At 40.4% G+C, this 23,940-nt stretch overlaps 3 protein-coding genes across 12 annotated transcripts in view; 1 reads left to right on the top strand and 2 right to left on the bottom strand.

Annotated features, from left to right (window-relative positions):
- Nucleotides 1-4,442, bottom strand: part of GFM2 (GTP dependent ribosome recycling factor mitochondrial 2) — a 32,368-nt gene extending 27,926 nt beyond the window's left edge. The window contains exons 1-5 of one of the 2 annotated variants that reach the window (XM_070743158.1): nt 4,190-4,442; nt 3,823-3,910; nt 3,017-3,062; nt 2,737-2,834; nt 1,757-1,882 (exon numbers count right to left, since the gene is read on the bottom strand). In XM_070743158.1, coding sequence (XP_070599259.1) covers nt 1,757-1,882; nt 2,737-2,834; nt 3,017-3,062; nt 3,823-3,910; nt 4,190-4,234 — 403 coding nt within the window. In that variant the 5' untranslated portion in view covers nt 4,235-4,442. Of the gene's footprint in view, nt 1-1,756; nt 1,883-2,736; nt 2,835-3,016; nt 3,063-3,805; nt 3,911-4,189 lie in introns of those variants that run through there. The other variant, XM_070743159.1, reaches the window with a different exon arrangement.
- Nucleotides 4,443-5,603: 1,161 nt separating this feature from the next.
- On the top strand, nt 5,604-15,735 carry NSA2 (NSA2 ribosome biogenesis factor). The gene is made up of 6 exons (XM_070736350.1): nt 5,604-5,716; nt 7,469-7,656; nt 8,331-8,481; nt 11,893-12,072; nt 12,226-12,418; nt 15,464-15,735. The coding sequence occupies exons 1-6, from the start codon at nt 5,714-5,716 to the stop codon at nt 15,529-15,531; spliced, it is 783 nt and encodes a 260-aa protein (XP_070592451.1). The 5' UTR covers nt 5,604-5,713; the 3' UTR covers nt 15,532-15,735.
- A 4,171-nt stretch (nt 15,736-19,906) lies between these two features.
- FAM169A (family with sequence similarity 169 member A) overlaps nt 19,907-23,940 on the bottom strand; it is a 62,580-nt gene continuing 58,546 nt past the window's right edge. For all 9 annotated transcript variants that reach the window (XM_070743163.1, XM_070743172.1, XM_070743165.1 and 6 more), the window contains exon 13: nt 19,907-22,909. In XM_070743163.1, coding sequence (XP_070599264.1) covers nt 22,439-22,909 — 471 coding nt within the window. In that variant the 3' untranslated portion in view covers nt 19,907-22,438. The remainder of the gene's footprint in view (nt 22,910-23,940) is intronic.

The following is a 23,940-nucleotide window of genomic DNA, read 5'->3' on the forward strand; positions in this document are numbered from 1 at the left end:
ACTGACATTTCTCTAAAAAGGAATGAGGAACACATTGCAGCTAAGAAAGTGACCAACTGCAGGAATCAGGTGGTGGAAATCTCTCTGAAGTCAAAGAGACATTGTCAAATCACTCATATGTGCTCCATGTAACTGGATCTACATGGGGCTACCTTTGAAGAGTGTTCGGAAACTTCAGATCGTGCAAAATGCAGCTGCGAGAACAATCATGGGCTTCCCCAGGTATGCTCATGTCACACCAACACTCCGCAGTCTGCATTGGTTGCCGATCACTTTCCGGTCAAAATTCAAATTGTTAGTTATGACCTATAAAGCCCTTCATGGCATCAGACCAGAATATCTCCGAGACCGCCTTCTGCCGCATGAATCCCAGCGACCGGTTAGATTCCACAGAGTGGGCCTTCTCCGGGTCCCTTCGACGATACAATGTGGTCTGGCGGGACCCAGGGGAGGAGCCTTCTCTGTGGCGGCCCCCTCTGGAACCAACTCCCCCCAGAGATTAGGATTGCCCCCACCCTCCTTGCCTTTGGCAAACTTCTTAAAACCCACCTCTGCCGTCAGGCATAGGGAAAATGATTCCCCTGGGCTGTTCCCGCTTTACGTATAGTTTGTATGCGACGTATGATTGTTTTTTATATTAAGGGTTTTAAATTGTTTTTAACCATTGGATTTGTATTGTTCTGTTGTTGTGAGCCGCCCTGAGTGTTCAGAGAGGGCATACAAATCCAATCCAATCCAATCCAATTAATTAATTAATTAAAAATAAATAAATAAACTGATTTTTCATAAAAAGCAAGAACTGTTGTTTTTGCGGTGGAATTGAATTTTGCTTACTTGAAGGGAGGGAATTGGGCAGAGGTGTCAAACTTGCAATGTCATGTTGCTATCGCATGACTTTTGTGATTTTCCCCCCCTTCACGGCGCTGGGGTGGGCATGGGAAAACATGGATCTGCACTAGATATAATGTGCAATGCTTATGCAGCTATTTATAATTATTACTGCACTTTTGCTGTTTAATAAAGAGCAATGAGGTTCTGGAGATGGGTTTATAGAAACATGGGGGGAAATATGGAAAGAAGAAATAGTTCTATTTTAAGAGATAGTGATAAATTATTGATGTTGATTATACATTGGCAATGAAAGAGTAGAGGTTTTTTATTTTTATTTCCTTTTTCTTTTCTTCCTTTTTTTTCCTTTCCAGCCCCTTTTGCTTTTTTAATGTACAGTAGTCCCTCGCTATACCGCGCTTCACCTACTGCGGCTTCACTTCATCGCGGGTTTTCAAGAAATATTAATGAGAAAAATCATTCGCAGATCTTCTCTGGTTCGCGGGTTTCTGAGGAAGTCGATCGGCAGATTTAAACAGCCCGCGGAACTTGATCGGCAGGTTTTTCAAAAAATATATATCTAAAATTGTAAATACTGTATTTAAATACTGTATCTAAAATAAATACTGTGTGGGAAGGGTTTATAAACACTTAAAACAATGAAAACTTACCAAACAATTACAATATAAATACTTAAATAAGTACTATCAGTCGATAAATTCCCCATCGCGGATTTCACCTATCGCGGCCGGGTCTGGAACGTAACACCAGCGATAGGTGAGGTCTTAATGTATTTCTTTTTTATAGCTGTATGTATTTTACCTGCATAATATAATCCCCAATAAAATAATTGGGGGGGGGGGAATGAAATCACTTTGCCATTATTTTCCTAAGCTCTTTGTGCTCTTAAGTCAAGAAGACGTGGTACCTGGCGTATCTATCAGGTTGATTCGATGGCCTTTCCAGTCAAATGTGACAGCAGCAGATTGAATGGTAATGCCCCGTTCCCGTTCCTGTGCCATGAAATCTGTTACTGTATCACCATCATCAACATCTGTTTAATAGAAAGAGCATGTTTTAAATCAAATAACTTGAGCTCTTGGTAATATAATAAGCGTTATCGAATATAACGATTGGTGATCCAATTGATTATTTAGTTGGACAGGAAACCTATAATGTGGCTTTTATTTTTGAAAAACAATGACATCAGCCTCACACTCTCTATCTCTTGGACCACCTATCTCCTGGACTATCTCTTGCAAGAAATGTAGGATGATAAGTTACCCAACTATAAATAAATATTGAATATCAACACACACACACCAGTCCTTTTAATTGCTACATGGCTGGTGAGGAGGAATGAAAAAAGTCAATGCATCCGTAGCCCTTATTTAGAAACATGAGATTTGCAAGCTAAGAAATGCAACTCAGAGGAGAAGACAGGGAAAGAAGACAGAAAACCAAATTAAAGTTTCATTTTCCAGAAACAAACAAAAATGAGTTCACAGATCATGCTAACTCACAATGCTATTTGCTCAGGTCAGGTACTGGTCTTAGCAAATCTCTGAGAAAGGGTTTTGCATTCCAGCTTTCTCTGTCTCAAAGATTTCTAAGCCTATGCAGGGAGCTTGCAAGTTCAGAGATAGCATTTTGTCTTGGTAATGATAGCTGTCTCCCTTCTTTAAAGAAAAGTTCACCTCTAAGATAGTAGGAAGAGGGAGCAGGCCAGCTGAACTCTTGAAAGGGATAGCAAAGCTAGAAATAAATTATGTGCAATTATATCTAGTTTTTCTGAGATGTAGGATTCTGTTGAATATGCTTAAACAGAAAGTTTAAATGTGAAGAAAATAAAAAATATTTTTAACTGATATGAAAAATAATTTTTTTCTTATTTCTCACATCACTAACCTCCAAGGCTTCTTGTGTAACCAGAATAATAGAGCATTCTTTCTGTAGTTGTTGTTTTTCCTGCATCTATGTGGGCCATTATACCTATGTTGCGAATCCTAAAGAAAAAGATGATTTTCCCCCCATTTAGCATCAAGTTATCATTTTATTAAATGTATTACAATTTTACACACAACATACAAAGAATCTTAAACATTTGTTGCCAAATGAGTTTTCCAGTCTTATAACCAAGGGCGTCTTGCTAGTTTTTACATACTATATAAAAAAACTTATTACTTACTTAGATATTGGTGGAGTTAAAACAGAACGTAAAGATTTTATTTCACCTGTGAAATAGAAAAGCTGTTGACATTTACATTTGTAGTTATCTTAATAAATAGAAAGCATCATGTTTACAGTACATGCAGGCTCCAACCGGAAATACTCTGCTATTGGAGGAAGTTCCTCTTTTTCCATTTCAAAAAAAATAAACAACACTGTCTATTCTAAAAATGTTATTTAATCTGGAATGTGGGAAAGAATGTCTAAATTCATTTTATCACAAAAATTATCAGCAATTAGACTTGATAAACCACTATATTTAGCAAAAATATTAATATATAAATTCACTACTTACATAACTAGGACTCACAGAGGATTTATTCCCTATAAACAGTATGTATATAGATATATTGTGCTGCATGCATTCTGGATAAAAAGGTATTGTTACAGGACCATGTTGAATATCTTTTAAAATATTTCAAAGACTATCAGGTATTAACCTGAAAAATTAGAAACTTTTTATCTTCTTTTGGCTGCAGAATTTCACTGTAACAAAAAGCAATAAAAATATAATAGTGTCTGAGTGGAATGATGGCGATATTCAAACTATTTCTTTATCTTTATAGCAGTGTACTAGAGCAGGGGTAGGCAAAGTTAGCTCTTCTATGACATGTGGACTTCAACTCCCAGAATTCCAGAGCTAGCATGATTGGCTCAGGAATTCTGGGAGCTGAAGTCCACAAATCATAGAAGAGCCAACTTTGCCTACCCCCATACTAGAGTCAAAGCAATATAGATTTCGGATTACCTTTGTCAAGAAATTACCTGCTGGATTACTGTAATTTCTTCGAAGATTCAAAATGTCTTTGAAGCATTTCATAGTGACAATTCTTGCTTTTCTGCAACGTGCACACTTTGAAGATAAAAATACCCATCAAAACAATCATTACTAAAAATATGGTTAATAACAAGTATTAATAGCATATTGCAGGTTTACTAAAGAAATACCCCAATTTATTCTAGATTATATTTTGGGTCTTTTGTGATACATCACTGCACAGACATACCCCGCAGTATCACAACCCCTATTTTATCCGTGCAATATTAAGGGACGTGCATAATATTGTTTCAATTCCTCTTTTTTTTTTTCATTTTCATACTCCTGTTGAAAAACTATGCCATATAAACGTACCCCTTGCAGTGGGAGCACAATCATTTTTCTTGTACTGCGCAGCATATTCACCGACCAGCCTAAACCATGTAAATCGCTGTTATATAAGAACAGGCTTATAGTGTCTACAGAAAACACTTCGGGCTATGGAAAGCGATGCATCGGATAAACCATAAGATAACGCCACGGGTATTGGTCGTAACCAGATGCCCTTTGAGAACCAAGAGTCCTGCGGTCCACCTGAGAAGCTTCCGCTTTAACTCCCCACGTGGAAGACGTCACTTCCTTAGCAGCGTCCCTGCTTCTTTTCCTTCCCCCCTTTCTCTCCATGCGTTCCGGGGAGCATCCCCCCCCCCAAAAAACCCCAGCAACAGTTTAATTTTCCTCTTCTCCTGTGCCATTTGTGTATCCGTTTCAGACGGTCCGCTGCGGCGGGAGAGAAATTGAATAACTTTTATTCATTAAGGCTGCATTACTACTACTATTAGTTATTACTAAGTAATAGTTAGCATTATTAGTACTATTACTAACCCCCAAAACTTTACCCTTAGACCGGAGTAGGCAAATTTGGCTCTTCTATGACTTGTGGACTTCAACGCCCAGAATTCCTGAGCCAATCATGCTAGCTCAGGCATTCTGGGAGTTGAAGTTCATATGTCATAGAAGAGCCAACTTTGCCTACCCCTGCCTTAGACTATCCACTGTTGACCTCTCCCGATTCCTAAGAGGTCACTAAGGGGCGTGCATAAGTGCACCAAAGTGCCTTCCGTCCCCTGTCCTAATGTTTCTCTCTTGCTAGTATCATGTACTGTATATAAACATTGTTATATATTTTGTATACTACCCATAAGTACTTGACTGACTAAGTAAATAAGTAAATAAATAAATAAATAAATAAAAGTCTTCTCATCATTCCCATCACTCATCTCCTCCCACTTATGACTGTAACTTGTTGCTTGTATCCTTACGATTTATACACTGCTCAAAAAAATAAAGGGAACACTTAAACAACACAATATAACTCCAAGTTATATTTAGGAAACAACACTGATTGACAATCAATTTCACCTGCTGTTGTGCACATTCAACTTTGTGCAGAAGAAAGTACTCAATTAGAATATTTCATTCATTCAGATCTAGGATGTGTTATTTGACTGTCCCCTTTATTTATTTTGAGCCGTATATGAATATTGATTGTTTCCTGACTGCTTATTTGAACCCTATGACAATCATTTAGTGTACCTCATGATTCTTGAAAAGTGTATCTTTTAAGTACACTGAGAACATATGCACCAAAGACAAATTCCCTGTGTGTTTAATCACATTTGGCCAATACAGTATTCTATTCTACTCCATTCCATTCCATCCTGAATAGCCAGACAACATAGAAGCTCCTTCGCTGGTCGGCGGAACGCAGGGAAAGTGGAACTGGGTATCAACCCGGACTTGTTTGACCAGCGCTCTTCCTTTTTTCCCCTTTCTGGATCGAAAGAAAGGTGGTCGTCTGCCGGTGTCCGCTTGGACTTCGGGCTTCGCCGAGCTACAATGGTGAGTGGAAGTGATCGACTGACGGCGGGCTTTTTGAGCGGAATGGGAAGAGGGGAGGCTTTCGAGGGATTCAGGATTCAGCCTTGCGGAAAACCAGGAGAAAGAGGAGAGAGAAGTCGGTCCTTGGTTCTCCCCCGCTTATAGTTCTTAGCAGGTTGGGTTTGGTTTCAATCGAGTCGATTTAAATCCCTAGTTTTTAAAAAGGCTTGATTTAAATCAACTCGATTTAAATCATAATTTTTAAAGAGCAACTATTTTTAATATATATATATATTTTTGATTACGTACGTTAAAAGCAAATCAAAAGAAAAATACAATACAGTACATACAAAAAATAGAAAACACCCATACAAAAACATTAAACAACATACTAACATTTGTACAATATATCCCTTAAGAGTTCTTTAAAGATCAACTATCATCTCTCCTCCTCCTCTGACCTGCAGTTGACTTCGCCGACAGTCCCAATATTGCAGAATATACAGCCTCATGCTATGTAGCTAAATTCCATTTCATGCTGGATAAACTAAATTATTAATGTATCTTAAATAGAAAACTATCCTTTCATTTTTTTCCAAAAGCATTTTATTAAAATTAATTTGATAAAAATAAAATAAATCCGATTTAATTTTTTAAAATCTAATTTAAAAATCATCAATTTTTATCCACCATGGTTTGTCATTATAATCATGCTGGTAGCTCAGACTTAAGTCTCATGTGCATCGCTGCAGCTGGAAATAATCTCCATTGATCTCCAATGGATTTGCATCTGGGTAGTCTTGCATTCTTTATAAAATAGAATAGAATTATTGGCCAAGTGTGATTGGACACACAAGGAATTTGGTGCATATGCTTTCAGTGTACATAAAAGAAAATATAGTATTGCATTGCAGTTCAATATTACACCAGCCAACATCATTTTACAGCGAGAGTTGCTTACTTGCTTACTGTCTGGCTAATTCAAAAGCAGAAAAAATTTAATGCCAAACTGGATAGTCAGTGACTTTTTAGCTGTTGATGAACTATTGTTTTTAGCAACATTACCTGCCAGAAATGGGGTATGGTGAAGGATAACAAGAGGTGTTCAGTATCATCTACCATCATAGATTTAAGATTCTTACATTTCTGACTAGAAATTATCTATTCTTTTTTTGTGTGTGTGTGTGTGTATCTCTCCTGGGCTGTATTTAATATTTTTGCAGAAATTGTATGCTTTTATTAGTTCAAGTTTGTGTCATTTAATTGCACAATGCATTACAAACTGGAAAAAATATGTGAGGTATGAGATGCAAAATAATACTATAGTCAAATTTGTTAAGAACCTTCGGCTGAACAAAGACAGCTGCTATTAGTAAGCTAATTAACAGTTGTAATAGCATAAACTATTTTTCATTTATCCAGTGATAGAAATTGATTATTCAATAAATTTGTAATCAAATGTTTCATGCTAGAGTTTCACTTTGAAGTATTTTTGTGCCTGTTTGCTTAAAATAGCCAGAATGAAAACTGAAAATAAAAATGGATGCTTGGGATATTTTAAAGTGGCTTTTTAAAATAGATTTAATTTTGTTATTTAGTGGAAGATTCATGTGTAATTACTTGGAGACTAAATATGAGTGACAATATGTTTAATTTCAGATAGTAATCCGCTGCTAAGAACACCACAAAAATAAATTGGGGAAATACAGACACTGAAAAAGTGATGGGTATAATCTTAACAGTTTTAATTTCTAACTTTTCTCTAATTCATAGCCACAAAACGAATATATAGAGTTACATCGGAAGCGCTATGGCTACCGCTTGGATTACCATGAGAAGAAAAGGAAGAAAGAAGGACGCGAGGCTCATGAGCGTTCAAAGAAAGCCAAGAAAATGATAGGATTAAAAGCTAAACTGTATCATAAACAGCGCCATGCGGAGAAAATACAGATGAAAAAGACGTGAGACAACTTTCATTATAAATTTAAGGACTTTGATATAATAAATTGTACTGCTGCGATCTAGACTTACTGGAAATGTATGCTGATTATTTTTGTGTTATATCCATTGCCCAAACGTGAGATCTAATAACAATATAGTTTTCTTAAGGCATTTATTTAGGAAATATACTTCATGTTACAGTTGGCAGTAATTTTGCATATTTTGCCTATATGACTCCATATTGCAGTGTATCTATTGCAGTGGTTCTCAACCTGGGGGTCGGGACTCCTTTGGGGTTGAATGACTGTTTCACAGGGGTTGCCTAAGACCGTGAGAAAAGATAACTTTCCCATGGAGTTAGGAACTAAAGCTTCTATTCTGGCCCCTTGGAACATATTTTTACAATCTGATCAATCAGGCGTTTACAGTTGGGTGGTCCCTCTGACCTTCTTGCCAATCAGCTTAAAGCTCTTTTGGGAGAATTGGCGGTAGACTTATAGTTGGGGGTCACCACAACATGAGGAACTGTATTAAGGGATCGCGGCATTCCAAAGCTTCAAACCATTGATGTATTATAAAAGCTTTGGAAATTTTTACAATAGATACACAGTGTAACTGTGGCAGTGTTGCTGATTTAATGCTAGATTATTTTGGAAAAAATCTGAAAAGCACTATGTTGTATCTATCTCTCTAGTATTAAAATGCATGAAAAGAGAAATACCAAGCAGAAGAATGAAGACAAGACCCCAGAAGGCGCTGTACCAGCATACCTGCTGGATCGGGAGAGTCAGTCTCGAGCAAAAGTTCTTTCCAACATGATCAAACAAAAAAGAAAAGAAAAAGCTGTAAGTCATGCATATGCTTAAATAAGTATAATTTGCCAGAACATTTACTGTTGCTTTAAAATACTAATTTGCAAAATAATGGCTCTAGTATCCATTCTAATTTGCGCGTGATGGGGAATAACTGGATTTATCCACATTTGTCCATAAATTTGCTTAGCACTTTTATATCTCCAGCTTTGAATTATGAGTATAGCTTTTTAAAGCATATGGTAACTTATATAAAGCAAAATTAAACTTGTGTACAGAAAATGGCTAGAAAACAAGGAATTAGCCTTTGCTGAGAAGAAATGCTTACCTGTATTCCTATTTATTTATTTGCTTATTTTGACAAGTACGAATTGGTAGTATACAAAGGTATAACAATGTTTATATACATGATACTAGTAAGAGAGAAACTTTGGGACTGGGACGGAAGGCACGCTAGTGCACTTATGCACGCCCCATAATGACCTTTTAGGAATCGGGAGAAGTCAATAGTGGATAGTCTAAGGGTAAAGGTTTGGGGGTTAGATGATGGTAGTACAGAGTCTGATAGTTAGTTCCATGCGTTAACTATTCGGTTACTGAAGTCGTATTTTCTGTAGTCGAGTTTGGAGCGGTTTACTTTATGTTTGTAACTGTTATGTGCTCATGTATTATGGTTGAAGCTGAAGTAATCGTTGATAGGAAGGACATTGGAGCAGATGATTTTATGGGCTATGGTTAGGTCGTGTTTAAGGTGAAGTTGTTCTAAGCTTTCTAAACCTAGGAAATCTAGTTGCGTAGGGCATTCTGTTGCGAGTGGAGGGCTCTTTTAGTAAAGTATCTCTGGACATTTTCTAGAGTGTTTATATCCAAAATGCGGTGTGGGTTCCAGACAGATCAAGGATTGGTCTGGTGAAAGTTTTGTATGCTCTGGTTAGTAGTATGGGAAGATATAGCCATTCTTCCTCTTTGAAAAGTGCAGTATAATATTTAATATAAATTCCTATTGCTCCACTCTTCAGTATAAATGAAAGGAATTTTATGTCATCTTGAATATTGGAAGAATTCCTCTGCCTGTTGAAAGGCTTATTTTGATACAATTTTCCTATACACACTTAATAGGAAGAACAAATAAGAGTTGTCTATGTAATCAAACCACACTTTACAGATTTCCCATACAGATAAAATCCAACTGTAGTACCGTGTTTCCCCGATAGTAAGGCAGTGTCTTACTTTCTTTTTACCCCCAAAAGCCCCCCTATGTCTTACTTTCGGGGTATGTCTTATATTGGAAAAAATAAGACACACCCGGCCAACCCACCTACCCGAACCCGCAACACCCGTGTCCCGTAAAAAGTAGTAGCACCCTCCCCCCCACACACGGACACACATCCGCATCCCCGCCTGCCCACCCCATCCGGAGCTGCCGGAAAGGAGGCGGGCGAAGGAGGGCGCAGCTCCGGCCGCTCGCCTCGCCCGCCCACCCGGCGTCTCCGAAGCGCCCTTCGCCTTGAGCTCCCTCCGGAGCCTGCCGCCGCCGCCGCGCTTCCTCCGCCGGCCGAGGAGTCCTCCTTATCCGCGCCAGGTTTGGAGTAAGGCTTGAAGCTGGACTTGTCCTCGGCGGGCGAGGCGACGGCCCTGGCCGAAACGGCGCGGCTCTGCCTGCGGCATGAGCGGGAGCTCCGACTGCGCTTCCTGCGCAAGCCCGACGCCGACAGAGACGTCCAAAGGCGGACGCTTGCAGCTCAGCGACATCGGCGCCGAGGACAAGTCCAGCTTCAAGCCTCCTCGGCCGGCGGAGGAAGCGTGGCGGTGGCGGCAGGCTCCGGAGGGAGCTCGGGCGGTGGCCGCAGGCAGAGCCGCGCTGTTTCGGCCAGGGCCGCTGCCTCGCCCGCCGAGGACAAGTCCAGCTTCAAGCCTCCTCGGCCGGCGGAGGAAGTGTGGCGGCGGCAGGCTCCGGAGGGAGCTCGGGCGGTGGCCGCTCCGCCGCTTCGGCCAGGACCGCCGCCTCGCCCGCCGGGTGGCCCAAGCTGGCGGTGGCGCGAGCTTGGGCCACCCGGCGGGCGAGGCGGCGGCCCTGGCCGAAGCGGCAGAGCGGCCACCGCCCGAGCTCCCTCCGGAGCCTGCCGCCGCCACCACCGCGCTTCCTCCGCCAGCCGAGGAGGCTTGAAGCTGGACTTGTCCTCGGCGCCGATGTCGCTGAGCTTCAAGCGTCCGCCTTTGGACGTCTCTTTGTCGGCGTTGGGCTTACACAGGAAGCGCAGTCGGAGCTCCCGCTCGTGCCGCAGCCAGAGCCGCGCCGCTTCAGCCAGGGCCGCCGCCTCGCCCGCCGGGTGGCCCAAGCTCTGGGCGCAGCGCACCACCGCGCACAGCTCCCTCGCTTTTACGTAGTACCGTGTTTCCCCGAAAGTAAGACATATGTCTTACTTTCGGGGTATGGCTTATATTAGCCGACCCCCCTGAAACCCCCCATATGTCTTACAATCGGGGGGGTCTTACTATCGGGGAAACACGGTAGTAGTAGATTATTAATTAATAACCCTTTCTAAGAAAATAAAATATAGTACAGGTTCTAATCCCAGGGTAAAACAGACAAAAGAAAATAATAAAGTAACAGTAATAAAATATGTGGTAAATGCAATGAATCAAATAAATATATCATATTTTCATAATAACCCAACTTGTTCAATATATGGTTCTTTGCTGGATTAGCTTGACTATAAGCTTACTATTTTTGCTCACAGTGTAAAGGAAAGAAAATAGAACAATCTGTGATTCAAGTGCCAGTGGGCTGTTCTTTCAAGTAGGCCTGTTAAATAGTTAAACTTGAAATGGACATAGAGTTTATAATCAAACAGACCATTAGCAATAACCTCAATGTTTGTGACGCTGTCGATACAGTTCCTGTATGGTTTGTGATGCAGATACAATTACAGTGTTCCCTCAATTTTCGCGGGGGATGCGTTCCGAGACCGCCCGCGAAAGTCGAATGTCCGTGAAGTAGAGATGCGGAAGTAAATACGCTATTTTTGGCTATGAATTGTATCACAAGCCTTCCCTTAACACTTTAAACCCCTAAATTACAATTTCCCATTCCCTTAGCAACCATTTACATTATTACTCACCATGTTTATTTATTAAAGTTTATTTTAAAAAATATTTATTGAAGGCGGATGAAAGTTTGGCGATGACATATGACGTCATTGGGTGGGAAAAAACGTGGTATAGGGGGGAAAACATGAATATTTTTTAATTAATATTTTTGAAAAACCCTGGTATAGACTTTCGTGAAGTTCGAACCCACGGAAATCGAGGGAACACTGTATTCTGTTATTGTGTCAGACAAACTAGTAGGTTACAAAGCTATTGAAGCAATATATTGTAGGCGTGCCCATATGACCCTTTCCCATCTTTTTCTCCCTAACATTACAAATTACTTCTTTTTAGGGGAAATGGGAGGTTCCTGTGCCCAAAGTCCGGGCCCAGGGAGAAACGGAAGTGCTCAAAGTGATTCGCACAGGAAAACGAAAGAAGAAGGCTTGGAAAAGAATGGTTACCAAAGTGTGTTTTGTAGGGGACGGCTTTACCAGAAAACCTCCAAAATACGAGCGTTTTATTCGACCAATGGTAAATAATTTTTATAGTAGGTTAATAGTTCTGGGTTTAAAATGAAGCCCACTTATGTAGGATTGGGATTAAAAATAATTGCATGTGTTAGTTTGAATTCTCTCTTTTCTACTGTTACTTATTAAGAATTTTATTTATTCTGTTGAATAACAGGGTTTGCGATTTAAGAAGGCCCATGTAACACATCCAGAACTTAAAGCCACATTTTGCCTACCTATTCTTGGTGTAAAAAAGAATCCTTCTTCTCCTCTCTATACTTCTTTGGGAGTAATCACAAGAGGTACAGTTATCGAGGTGAACGTGAGTGAGCTTGGTCTCGTCACCCAAGGGGGCAAAGTTATCTGGGGTAAGTAACCAAATACTACTTTTAAGTAAGAAGAATTAGTAGCAATAGAATTTAGGCTTATATACCATCCCATAGTGTTTTAGGGCACACTCTGGGCGATTTATACTGTTAACATTATTTGCATAGGGCCTCCAACATTCTGGTCTCTCATTTTACTGGCCTCAGAAGGATGAAAGTCTGAGTAAACCTTGAGTTGATCTGAATTGTAAGTCAGGTGGCTGTGGGCACAGTTAGCCTCCATACTGCATTCTAACCATTGTAACACAAAATCTCCCACTAATGCTAATGAATAATAATGCTAATGAATGAAGCATTTAATAATTATTATTATTATTATTATTATTATTATTATTATTATTATTATTATTATTTATTAGATTTGTATGCCGCACCTCTCCGAAGACTCGGGGCGGCTCACAACAATGATAAAAACAATATTATAGTGAAACAAATCTAATATTAAAAAGAAATATATAAAACCGTATCATATTAAGACCAGACAACCCATACACACCAAACATAAAATATAAAGAGCCTAGGGAAAAGGTGTCTCAAATCCCCCATGCCTGGCGGTATAAGTGGGTCTTGAGTAGTTTACGAAAAACAAGGAGGGTGGGGGAAGTTCTAATCTCCGTGGGGAGTTGATTCTAGAGGGCTGGGGATGCCACAGAGAAGGCTCTTCCCCTGGGGCCCGCCAGACGACATTGTTTAGTCGACGGGACCCGGAGAAGGCCAACTCTGTGGGACCTTATCGGTTGCTGGGATTTGTGTGGTAGCAGGCGGTTCTGGAGGTACTCTGTTCCAATGCCATGTAGGGCTTTAAAGGTCATAACCAACACTTTGAATTGTGACCGGAAACTGATCGGCAGCCAATGCAGGCCACGGAGTGTTGTAGAAACGTGGGCGAATCTGGGAAGCCCCACGATGGCTCTCGTGGCCGCGTTCTGCACGATTTGAAGTTTCCGAACACTTTTCAAAGGTAGCCCCATGTAGAGAGTGTTGCAGTAATCGAACCTCGAGGTGATGAGGGCATGAGTGACTGTGAGCAATGACTCCCTGTTCAAATAGGGCCGCAACTGGTGCACCAGGCGAACCTGGGCAAACGCCCTCCTCGCCACAGCCAAAAGATGAAATTTAAGCAATTAGATATGTCAGAATCGTATGAAATTGTAGGTTTTCAGGATATGTATTCACCTCTAAATGAAATGGATGGCACACAAATTTAATAAGTAAATAAGTCTTACTTGCTTGTCAAGATTTTTTTAAAAATCCGTTTGTTTGGATCTTGATAATCAAATGACTTTGTCTAAATTTGCCTAGCAACAATTCAAGCGCATCTTATGATGAGAAAAAAAAACCTCATTAATATTGTACACCAATATTTCTTCCCTGCTCCAGTAATACATTAGATTCCTAGTCAACATCCATATGTATTTAAACACGTCTCATATACTAGCAATCTCTCTTGATGTTCCGTTCTGATTTTTCTCCATTTCAATCCCAAATTAATGGTCTCCATCTAATCAGCATCAGAAGAAATTATGCAGTTCAAAGGTTACATTGTGCAAATTTTGTTGTATCAGATGTTAATGTTGGTTTGTCCAATATCCCAGAAGTATCTTTTCAATTGGGAAAAATAAAGACCCATTATTCTTTTTCCCCTTAACTCCTTAAAGCAGTGTTTCCCAACCTTTTTTGAGCCGCGGCATATTATTCATATTTTCAAAATTCTGGGGAACACTGAGGGGGGGGCGGGGGGGGGGACTAAAGAAAAGTTTGGACAAAAAAAAATCTCTTCCTCCATTTCACTCTATTTCTCCCTCCCTCTTTCTCTCCCTTCCTTCCCTTCTTTCTCTCTCTCCATCTTCCTCTCTTTTTTGCTCTCTTTCCCTCTCCCTGCTTCCCCCCTCTCTTTCTCTCTCTCTCTTGCTTTCTTTCTCTCTCATTCTCTCTCCCCTCCTTTTTCCCTCTCTCTCTTTCTCTCTCGTTCACCACGCCGGCAACAGAGAGAAAAAGAAAGTGAGAGAGCCGGAGAGAGTGGAGGGAGAGAGCCGGCGGCTGTTGTCTTCGCCTCCGCCAGCCGGCTCTGCAGCTAAGAGGCAGCAGCGATCAGCCCCCTCGCCCTCCCAGACGTCCCCAGCGCCCAGCCACGAGCCGCCTCCCGTTAGCCCGGCTGACTTTTCCCTGCTGCCGTTTTCTCTTCATGGCGCAAAGCCACAGTCCCGGACTCCCGGATCGCTCGCTTCTCCAGCCAGCAAGCCGGCTGCCGGAAAAGCATCGCACTTTTTCAATGCGCGGCGCTTTCCTGGGCAGATGGCTTTGCTGACCGGAGAAGCGAGCGATCTGGGAGTCCGGGACTGTGTGGCTTTGCGCCATGAAGAGAAAACGGCTCGGGCAGCAGGGAAAAGTCGGCCGTTTTCTCTTCATGGAGCAAAGCCACACAGTCCCGGACTCCCCGATTGCTCGCCCCAAGGCAGGAAGCGGCGGCGGAGGAGAGGGGGCAGATCGTGCCCCAAGACAGGAGGCGGCGGAGGAGAGGGAGCAGCTTACGGGTAACGGTGCTCGCAGCTGTCCCCCGGCTACTGCCAGATGCCGCTGTTTCCAGCGCTTTCCTGCTGGGCCCCAAAGAAGGAAGGTGGGAAAAAGGAGGCGCGAATAATGAAGCTCTCCTTTTTCCCACCTTCCTTCTTTGGGGCCCAGCAGGAGAGCGCCGGAAACAGATGCATCGGGCAGTAGCCGGGGGACAGCTGCGAGTGGGAGCTCCAGGTCCGAGGCACTGGCGGTCTGGCACTGGCAGCGCCCCGCCCAGCTGGAGCTTCCCTAGGCTTCGTGGCACACCTGGCTGTGTCTCGCGGCACACTAGTGTGCCACGGCACACCGGTTGGGAAACGCTGTCTTAAAGTACAGTTGTTTTGTGACAATGTAGTCAAATGTCAACTATGGGGTGATGCTTTTTTTAAAAAAATGTACTGTAGTCATAGACTGAGTTATTTAAGAATCTGCCATTATAAATATCCAGTTTCAATAAACTTGTTTTCTTTTCAGGAAAATATGCACAAGTAACCAATAATCCAGAAAATGATGGGTGCATTAACGCAGTCCTGCTTGTATAGTGACACTGCAGCTATGGTGTGGAAACTTTTCACACACACAAGAAGCCTCTACAGACTTCGGATAAAAGAATTTATTTCAGAACAGCCATCTCTGAAAACAAAGGACTATGCAGAATTGATTTTTCTCCAATTATAAAAATAAAAATAAAAATTCTTGATTAGCATTGTAAATAAATTTACAAAACCTAAACTTATCTTAGAAAATAGAGTATCTGGTCCTTTGTTTCTTGCATATACTGTCAATTTTTCAGTCTTAAGAAAATAGGGTGCGTATGGACAAGTAATAGCTGAAACTAATTTTCTCCTCCAGATTTCACATACATGGAACATAAGTTGAAATATCAATATTCCAACTTGGCAAATATCAAGGAATATCTTTATGGTGACAAAGCATGTTCATACTACATTGCAGGTCATTAGTTCCAGGGAAAGTTTTGAAGCATACAAAATATTCTTAACCAGGGAATGTGGGTGACTGAACTGTAACCTCATTTTTTATACAGTGATACCTCGTCTTAAGAACCCCTCTTCATACAAACTTTTCGTGATATGAACCCGGTGCTTAAGATTTTTTTGCCTCTTCTTCCAAACTATTTTCACCTTACGAACCCAAGCCGCCGCCGCTGGGATGCCCCACCTCTGGACTTCCGTTGTCAGCCGAAGCACGGGGATTCCCCTGAGGCTACCCTCGCTGGGAAACCCCACCTCCCGACTTCCATTATCAGCCAAAGTGCCAGCCGAAGTGCTGGGATTCTCCTGAGGCTCCCCTTGCTGGGATTCAAAGCAGCATCGGCAACAATGAAGGGAATCAGTTTGGCTGACAACGGAAGTCCGGAGATGGCTTTTCCAAGCAAGGGGAGCCTCAGGGGAATTCCCACGCTTCAGCTGACAACAGAAGGCTGGAGGTGGGGTTTCCCAGCGAGGGGAGTCTCGGGAAACCCTGCACTTTAGCTGGCAATGGAAGTTCGGAGGCGGGGATTCCCAGCGGCGCAAGGCAAAAGGGGTGACTTTGGGATGGGGTTGCACGCATTATTTGCTTTTAAATTGATTCCTATGGGGAAAATTGCTTCGTCTTTTCATCTTACGAACCTGGTCATGGAACGAATTAAGTTCGTAAGACGAGTTATCACTATATTAAAATATTTCCTGCATTAGCCTAGTGCATAACATCTTCACGTTCTCAGATTTTTAGTTGAAGTTGGTTTCTCTTCTTCATATATGTCAAATGTTAATGAAACTCTGAAGTTACTATGTTTGCTGCTGTCAATGTAGAATCAGAATTCCTTCTGAGAAGAAGTGTGGTTAGAAGCTTATTACCATTTCCTCTGTAATCTGGTATTAGTGTCAATCCTATCACCATTGCAGAATTCCCAAATCTTCAGAATATAAGGAGAGTTGACCTACTCAAGATTGGATACATTAGAATCAAAAGCCTGGACTATTAATAATATAGATTAGTAGTCCAATTATTGAAGTGCATGTTATTGCAACCAAGCTTAACCTTTTTCATATCCAATATGTATTTTACATGTTACATTATATTACGGTAATTGCATTTTGTGATCAATAGATTAGGGTTCTCTTTTCTACTACTTTTCTACTTTGCACACTTTTTTCAACATTTTTTAAAATTATTTTTTCCAACAAATACATAGTTTCTGCACAAAGTGTTGTCTGGGTCACATTTGATAGTCATACATAGTTTTTAATCAATATATAATCATAGTGAATAATCAATTCTATCATTATCCAACCCATATTATCCATATATATTTCTTGGTCTCTTTCTAACCCGTCCCAGCACTTTGTCCATTCATCGTTTCTGCACACTTAGTCTGGTTGCAACCACTTTAAAGTGGTTGTTTAATAATGGCTACCACCCCGCCAATTGGAAGAGCTGTCTCTGACTGCTCAAGGAACTACCTGCTCCTCTGGGTCCTCCATCCAAGATGCCTCTCCTTCACTGTCCCTTCAAAATGGTCCTGGGCCGAAGCCCCCTGGGCGGCAGTTCGTCAGAGCTTCATTTTTCCCAGCCTGTCCCACCACACCTGGTTTTCTGCTTTGCACACATTTCTGATAGTTTACAGCACTGCTTCTCAACCTTCCTTATGTCGGACCCTTTAATACAATTCCTCATGTTGTGGTGACCCCCTACCATAAAATAATAAGATAATGAATGTTGTGGTTAGCTCTGGTCCAGCTCCTGCCCCAAGGAATGTGCAGGTGGATGTGGGGGAGACCTCCACATGCTGCAGGCCTGTTTTGCTCCCAGTGGAATCTGCCGACGAAGTCTCTGACCAAGGAGGCCTGAGTGACAGGGAGGAGGAGAGTTTGGCAGACAGCCCAGGAGGAGATCAATCAACTATCATCTCTGGATTCTGAACAAGAATTAATAACTCATCCACGCAGGCGTAGAGTGATGCATAGGAAGCAACAACTAAAGAATTATTACAAAAGTAAATGAGGCCACCGGTGGTTGGGTGGGGCTGCTGTAATTAGTGCTGCTGCTATAAATAGCAGCGTGTGGGTTTGGCCGTTGTGGAGAATTATCTGATCGTGTTTCATGAATGTCTTGCTGACTCCGGCCCTTGTTGACTTTTCACCACTTTGAAACCAAAGCAGTGTTTCACTTCGTGGAAAAAGGGCTGTGACTTTCTTCACAGCTGCAAGCTAAGTACTTACGAACTGATAAGGGACTTGTACAAACTACCAGGTTGTTTTGGGACGAGTGCTCGTTGCAATACAAAAAGAGTGCTTAGTTTATTTTGAATTTTGTGTTAAAGAACATTGGTTTGAATTTTCAAACGTGTGTCTGAAATTTGTACCTTTGAATATTTGGGAGTCTCCTACCAGAGAGTCCGGCAGAACAATGAGGAAACTCAGGTGGGGTCTAACTTACCTCACTGCTGGTTTGCTTTCTCCTGCACTGTGTGGATGCACCTTGTGGGTGCTTTTCGCATGCACACATGTGCAGTGCCGATTTTTTATTTTAAAAAATTGCAAATAAAACAAAAAACAAGATGGCGATGCATGTGCAGTGCCTGGCCATGCTCAAAAATTCTCATGGTACAGATATTTTTTCTTACAGTAGCCTATTTGCATGTGGATGGACTTGCCTGGAGACGGATAGAGGAGCGGTGTCTCGGTTCCTAACACCATTGGAAATATGTTTTTTTCCGATGGTCTTAAGCAACCCCTATGAAAGGGGTTGCAACCCACAGGTGGAGAACCCCTGGTTTATAGAAGCATAGAATTCAAATTTATTATTATGGGTAAACATGCTGCATATAGTATCTCAGTCATTCAAGACTTGGTGGAACAAGGTTTCTATTGAACCTAAGGCAGGGGTAGGCAAAGTTGGCTCTTCTATGACTTGTGGACTTCAAATCCCAGAATTCCTGAGCCAATCGTGTTAGCTCAGGAATTCTGGGAGTTGAAGTCCACATATAGAACTAATTTTGCCTACCCCTAAGGGATCAGATTTTATTTATGTATTTGATTTATATGCTGCCCCTCTCCGAGGACTCGGGGCATCTTACAAAATATCAAAAAAAACAATGTACAATGTAAATATCTAAAATCCAATTAATTTAACTAATTACTCTAAAACCCTGGAACATTAAAAATCACTTATTCCCATTCAAACAACAGGCATACACCACACTCGTCATCCGGAGGGCTAGGATCTAGTTGCCCCAAGCCTGGCGGCATAAATGAGTTTTCAGACTCTCACAGAAGGCGAGGAGGGTGGAGGCAATATGGATTTCCAGTGGCTGGAGCTCCCACAGAGAAGGCTCTTCCCCTAGGCCCCACCAAGCGACATTGTCTTGACAGGACCTAGAGAAGGCTGACTCTGTGGGACCTCACCGGTCACTGGAACTCATGCGGCAGGAAGTTGTACTGAGCTGTGGGTGTCTGGATAAATGCTTACCCACCCTGACTAAAGAATTTTTCAAGCTAGTAAGTACTGTAAGAAAATTACAAATGTTAAGTTAGAAACAATACACACCATAAGGAAGAAACATTAATTTAAAAAATAATTCTATTAAAACGTTTTATTAACAATACAATTCATGAATGAAGGCAAACGTGTGTCCCAGGTTAACGTTGCAGGATCCAATGTGGGTCGGTCACCAGGACCACAGGTTGTGTCTTCCGGACTTTCGGACTCGTGCTGGAATCCATTTCAAGAAAAGCTCAGAAGACAAAACCTCTGGTCCCAGTGACCAACCCAGACTGGATCCTGCAATAACTCTTCAGATAATTTTCTTAAAAGCATAGGCTGCAATGATGATGAATAATGAATGTTGTACACTGCATTACAATTTCATGATTAAGTGATGTGAATAATCAAAAATAAGCCACAACATTTCTATTGAGCTAAAAGGGAAACATTTTATTAAATTTTATGTAGAAAAGATTCTACATACTTCATGCAATAGGTACAGTAAATCAGTTCATGAAATCATACTTGAAAATGATAACATGTGCATGAAATGTAAAATACACCTTGACACTGGAAGCAGTAAGAACCTGAATGATGAGATCCTAGAAAACTATATAGTTGAGTTCACATGCTGCTTTAAGTATTTATAAAACTAAAATCAAGAGTAATACTGCTTTTTAATTTTGTTTTGTACAGCATCTTTTCCACTTCTGCTATGAACTTTTATCAAAAACTGGTCTATTTTGTTCTTTGCAGACCCGATAATCATTTGTACCTATTTAAGCTAAACAATATAATAATCCTTTTGAGAATATGTTCCTTTGTAAAGCTGCACAGCACTGCACATTTTCATTTGGTTTACAAATCTGTTTTTAACTAAGTTCTCAGCATAATTTAAGTGTTTTACTGCAATAACTACTGCAATGTAAAAAACCTACAAGACTATAGTTGATAAGATACCAATAGCATATTACTGAAGCAAGGTTACCTAATTCCAGTGAGGGGAGGAAAAAACAAATTTTAGTTACATAATACATATAAATATTTGCTGTCATAACAAATCAGCATTGAATTTAATAATTCCAGACCTTGCTACAGCCATCGTAAGTTTCATAACCAATATATGCTCCAAGAGACATTTTTTAAATAATTTCAGCTGGTAGGTTGCTTTCTTCAGAAGGTTTTTCATACTTGCACATACAAGGGAAATTATCCTTTTGGTTTATAGACAAAACAATGACCACAATGTCAAAATTACCTTTCCTTAAGATTTTATAACTGAACATCCTAAAAAAGTTAAGAAGCTCAGCTCTCATATAAGAAGTAACTTTGCAATTAAATGTTATATAGACCAATTTAATTTACAGACTGAGAATTTTTATTTAAAGGTACAAATCAAATTTATGATTTGGGAAAAGCACTGATTTAAAACACATTTAATATAGTATTAAATCACCATCAATCCAGAAGCCATAATAGAAATACACACTTAACCACTTCACAAAATATTGTTTTGTTTTACAGAATGAGAATTATCAAGCTCCTTGGCATATTAATCTAGCTCAATACGTCTAACATTCATAGCTATGGTCCCTTTCAAAAACTGTTCTCTAATCTTGTCCATCTCGAAAACCTCAGCACTAAGTAGCAAAAAACCTGCCCTAATCTTAAATTGTCAAAATGTCTTATTTTTGCCAAAAAGGAGAGGAGTACAAGATACAGGCTTCTTTATGTGCTTCCTACAAAGTGTTTATATTTGAACCAAGATTTCTGAACAAATTCTAAAATACGATATACAAAATGTACACTGGTAGAAAAATGTGTAATCGTGCTGAAAATCCAAACAACTTGGCAACTCCATAAACCTCAAAGCCAAAACTTCTCATCACACTTTAAAACAAAAACAATAACCCAGCATCTCTATGTCAAGATGAGTTATTTTTTTAAAAAAGCAATCAATTGACAAAAGAGAATTATTGAGAAGTTTTGAGAGCTTCCCCAGCCAGGAGCCAGAACAAACCAATTCTGAAGAGAGTAGAACGAACACTTTGACGTATTTTCAGGTGAATATCTTTACTAACATATACTCAAACTGAAGACTGAATATGCTTCAAACCAACGATTGAATCTGTCCAACTGCTAATATTTTGAAAATAATAACCGTAAGTTCTTATGACAGTCTAATCTACAATTACTATGAAGTAGTTCACTTTACTATATATGTATTAGGAGCTTTATTCACTGGCAAAATAATCAGGATTACTTCAACACAGATTTGCATATCGATTGAAGGTTGTTTATCAATTGAAGGTTCAGGCTTAGCTAGGATCTTATAATCTGGGGCTTTTTTAACGTGGGTATATAGTATCCATAGAAAAGTTGAAGGGTATTTTAAACTAAGCAGAACTAATATCAAGAATTTTATATTTATGTTTAAAACAGGCTTGTAAATTTACTACAAAATAACAGTAAAAGGGTTTGGAAAAAAACTGTAATTATATGTACCTATCCTTGATAAGCTTGAAAAAGCATCAAGGTGTGCAATTAACCATTGAGGGATTTTTAAAAAATGCCTGACACTTCACAAATTAAGTGTTCTTGTAACAGGAGGCATTACAAATAACCACTTGAGGCAGCTTAACAATACAATTGCTAAGGTGGCATCTGTCTTTCAACATCTCCAAAAGAATTGGTTTATACTTACTGTCCCTACTTTAACTTCTGGTGTCTTTATGATTATTGTTTAGCAAAAGTAGACATTTATTTCCCTATCAGTTCAGTCCCTTTTATGTAGTGGTTAAATAACAAAATAAGTAACAGACTATAAAAAACTGGGAATGATTCCAGTATTTAAATACATGTGTATCCTAAAGTGGTATGTAATTCTACAGCTTTTTTCAGTGAAGGAAGGAATACAATGAAAATGGCAATCATTCCCACTTAGGCTGACCACAATCCTGTTCAAATTAGTTTTCCTTTTTTCTTAGGTGGGCCTTTGTATCCTTTAGCCTTTCTTCGTAAGGTCCGCCTATCCACTACGGGCACCTCAATTTCTGCTTCTTCTGAACTGCTGTCAGCAGCTCTCTCGGACACTGGCTCAGCGGACTCTTCCGACTGTTCATCCATCTGGTTCTTTTGTTGGTAAGAGATGTCCTCCAATTCAACCATCATCAGAGCTCCCTGGCCCAGAGCAATGGGAGCTTCTGGCGAGTCAGAGCCGCCCTCTTCGCTTTGCTCTTCCAAGGAAGAGGTTGTGTTGAGAGAGACGTTTTCAGAAATGGCATCTTCTGGAGTTTCGCCTGCTACTGAATTTGAAAGACCATTATTAGAAGTTTCTTTTTCTGCTGTCGAAACAGGATCCGCATTTCCTCTTTTTCTTTGTGTAACTTGCTCCTCTTCTGCTGGCAGCTCAGAATCTGCCAAATTCTCAACCTAAGGAAGAAAGAAACACCACTGTAAGTCAAATTATTATTATTATTATTATTATTATTATTATTATTATTATTATTATTTTATTGGATTTGTATGCCGCTCCTCTCCGCAGACTCGGGGAGGCTAACAACAGTGATAAAAAACAGCATGTAACAATCCAATATTAAACAACTAAAAAAACCCCTTATTATAAAACCAAACATACATGCAAACATACCATGCGTAAACTGTAAGGCCTAGGGAGAAAGAATATCTCAGTTCCCCCATGCCTGACGGCAGAGGTGGGTTTTAAGAAGCTTACGAAAGGCAAGGAGGGTGGGGGCAATTCTAATCTCTGGGGGTAGTTGGTTCCAAAGGGCCGGGGCCGCCACAGAGAAGGCTCTTCCCCCGGGTCCTGCCAAACGACATTGTTTAGTTAATGGGACCTGGAGAAGGCAGCAGAAGGCGGTCCCTGAGATAATCTGGTCCGGTGCCATGAAGGGCTTTAAATATAACTAGAACACTACAAAACTCTTAAGAAATGCAATTATCATAGATGCTGCTTTTAATCCAAAGAATACTTCTTTACTTCATTCATTCTCCCAATGCTTCTGTCGTAGATTTTTATTACCGGTAACTAAAATGTTATCTAAAATCTTCACTTTAAGGCCCAACCCAAGAAAAATCAGGTCAATAGTAAAAATGAGCCAAGTCTGAAGTCTCCATATAAAACCAGCATGCAAAAAAAAGCAGAGATGGATGGGATTGTTAAATGTTGGGTAAACTGAAATTCAAACACTGTTTCATTTGTTAAAGCAGAACATTTCTCAAATGAACTTCCATTCAACAAACTGCAACGTTTAAAATGAGTACATAAGAAGAAAAGCACATGAAAAAACTACAAGAAGAAAACTGAAGATGGAAAAGGAGATCATACTGCAACCTAAATAAGAACTTAAAATTCAAAGAATTGGAAGAACAAAATAAAATCCATCGCCTGGTATTAAAAGATATTAAATCAGGGGCCAAGTGTAAAATAGTCTGAAAACATT

Source organism: Erythrolamprus reginae, chromosome 2, assembly GCF_031021105.1.
Source record: "Erythrolamprus reginae isolate rEryReg1 chromosome 2, rEryReg1.hap1, whole genome shotgun sequence".
Taxonomy (NCBI): domain Eukaryota; kingdom Metazoa; phylum Chordata; class Lepidosauria; order Squamata; family Dipsadidae; genus Erythrolamprus; species Erythrolamprus reginae.

Bases quoted from the DNA above. Each gene is read 5' to 3' on its own strand.
- NSA2 (XM_070736350.1), top strand. The intron at 7,657-8,330 runs GTGAGACAACTT...CTATCTCTCTAG, and splicing joins AAAATACAGATGAAAAAGAC to TATTAAAATGCATGAAAAGA. The intron at 8,482-11,892 runs GTAAGTCATGCA...ACTTCTTTTTAG, and splicing joins AAAAAAGAAAAGAAAAAGCT to GGGAAATGGGAGGTTCCTGT.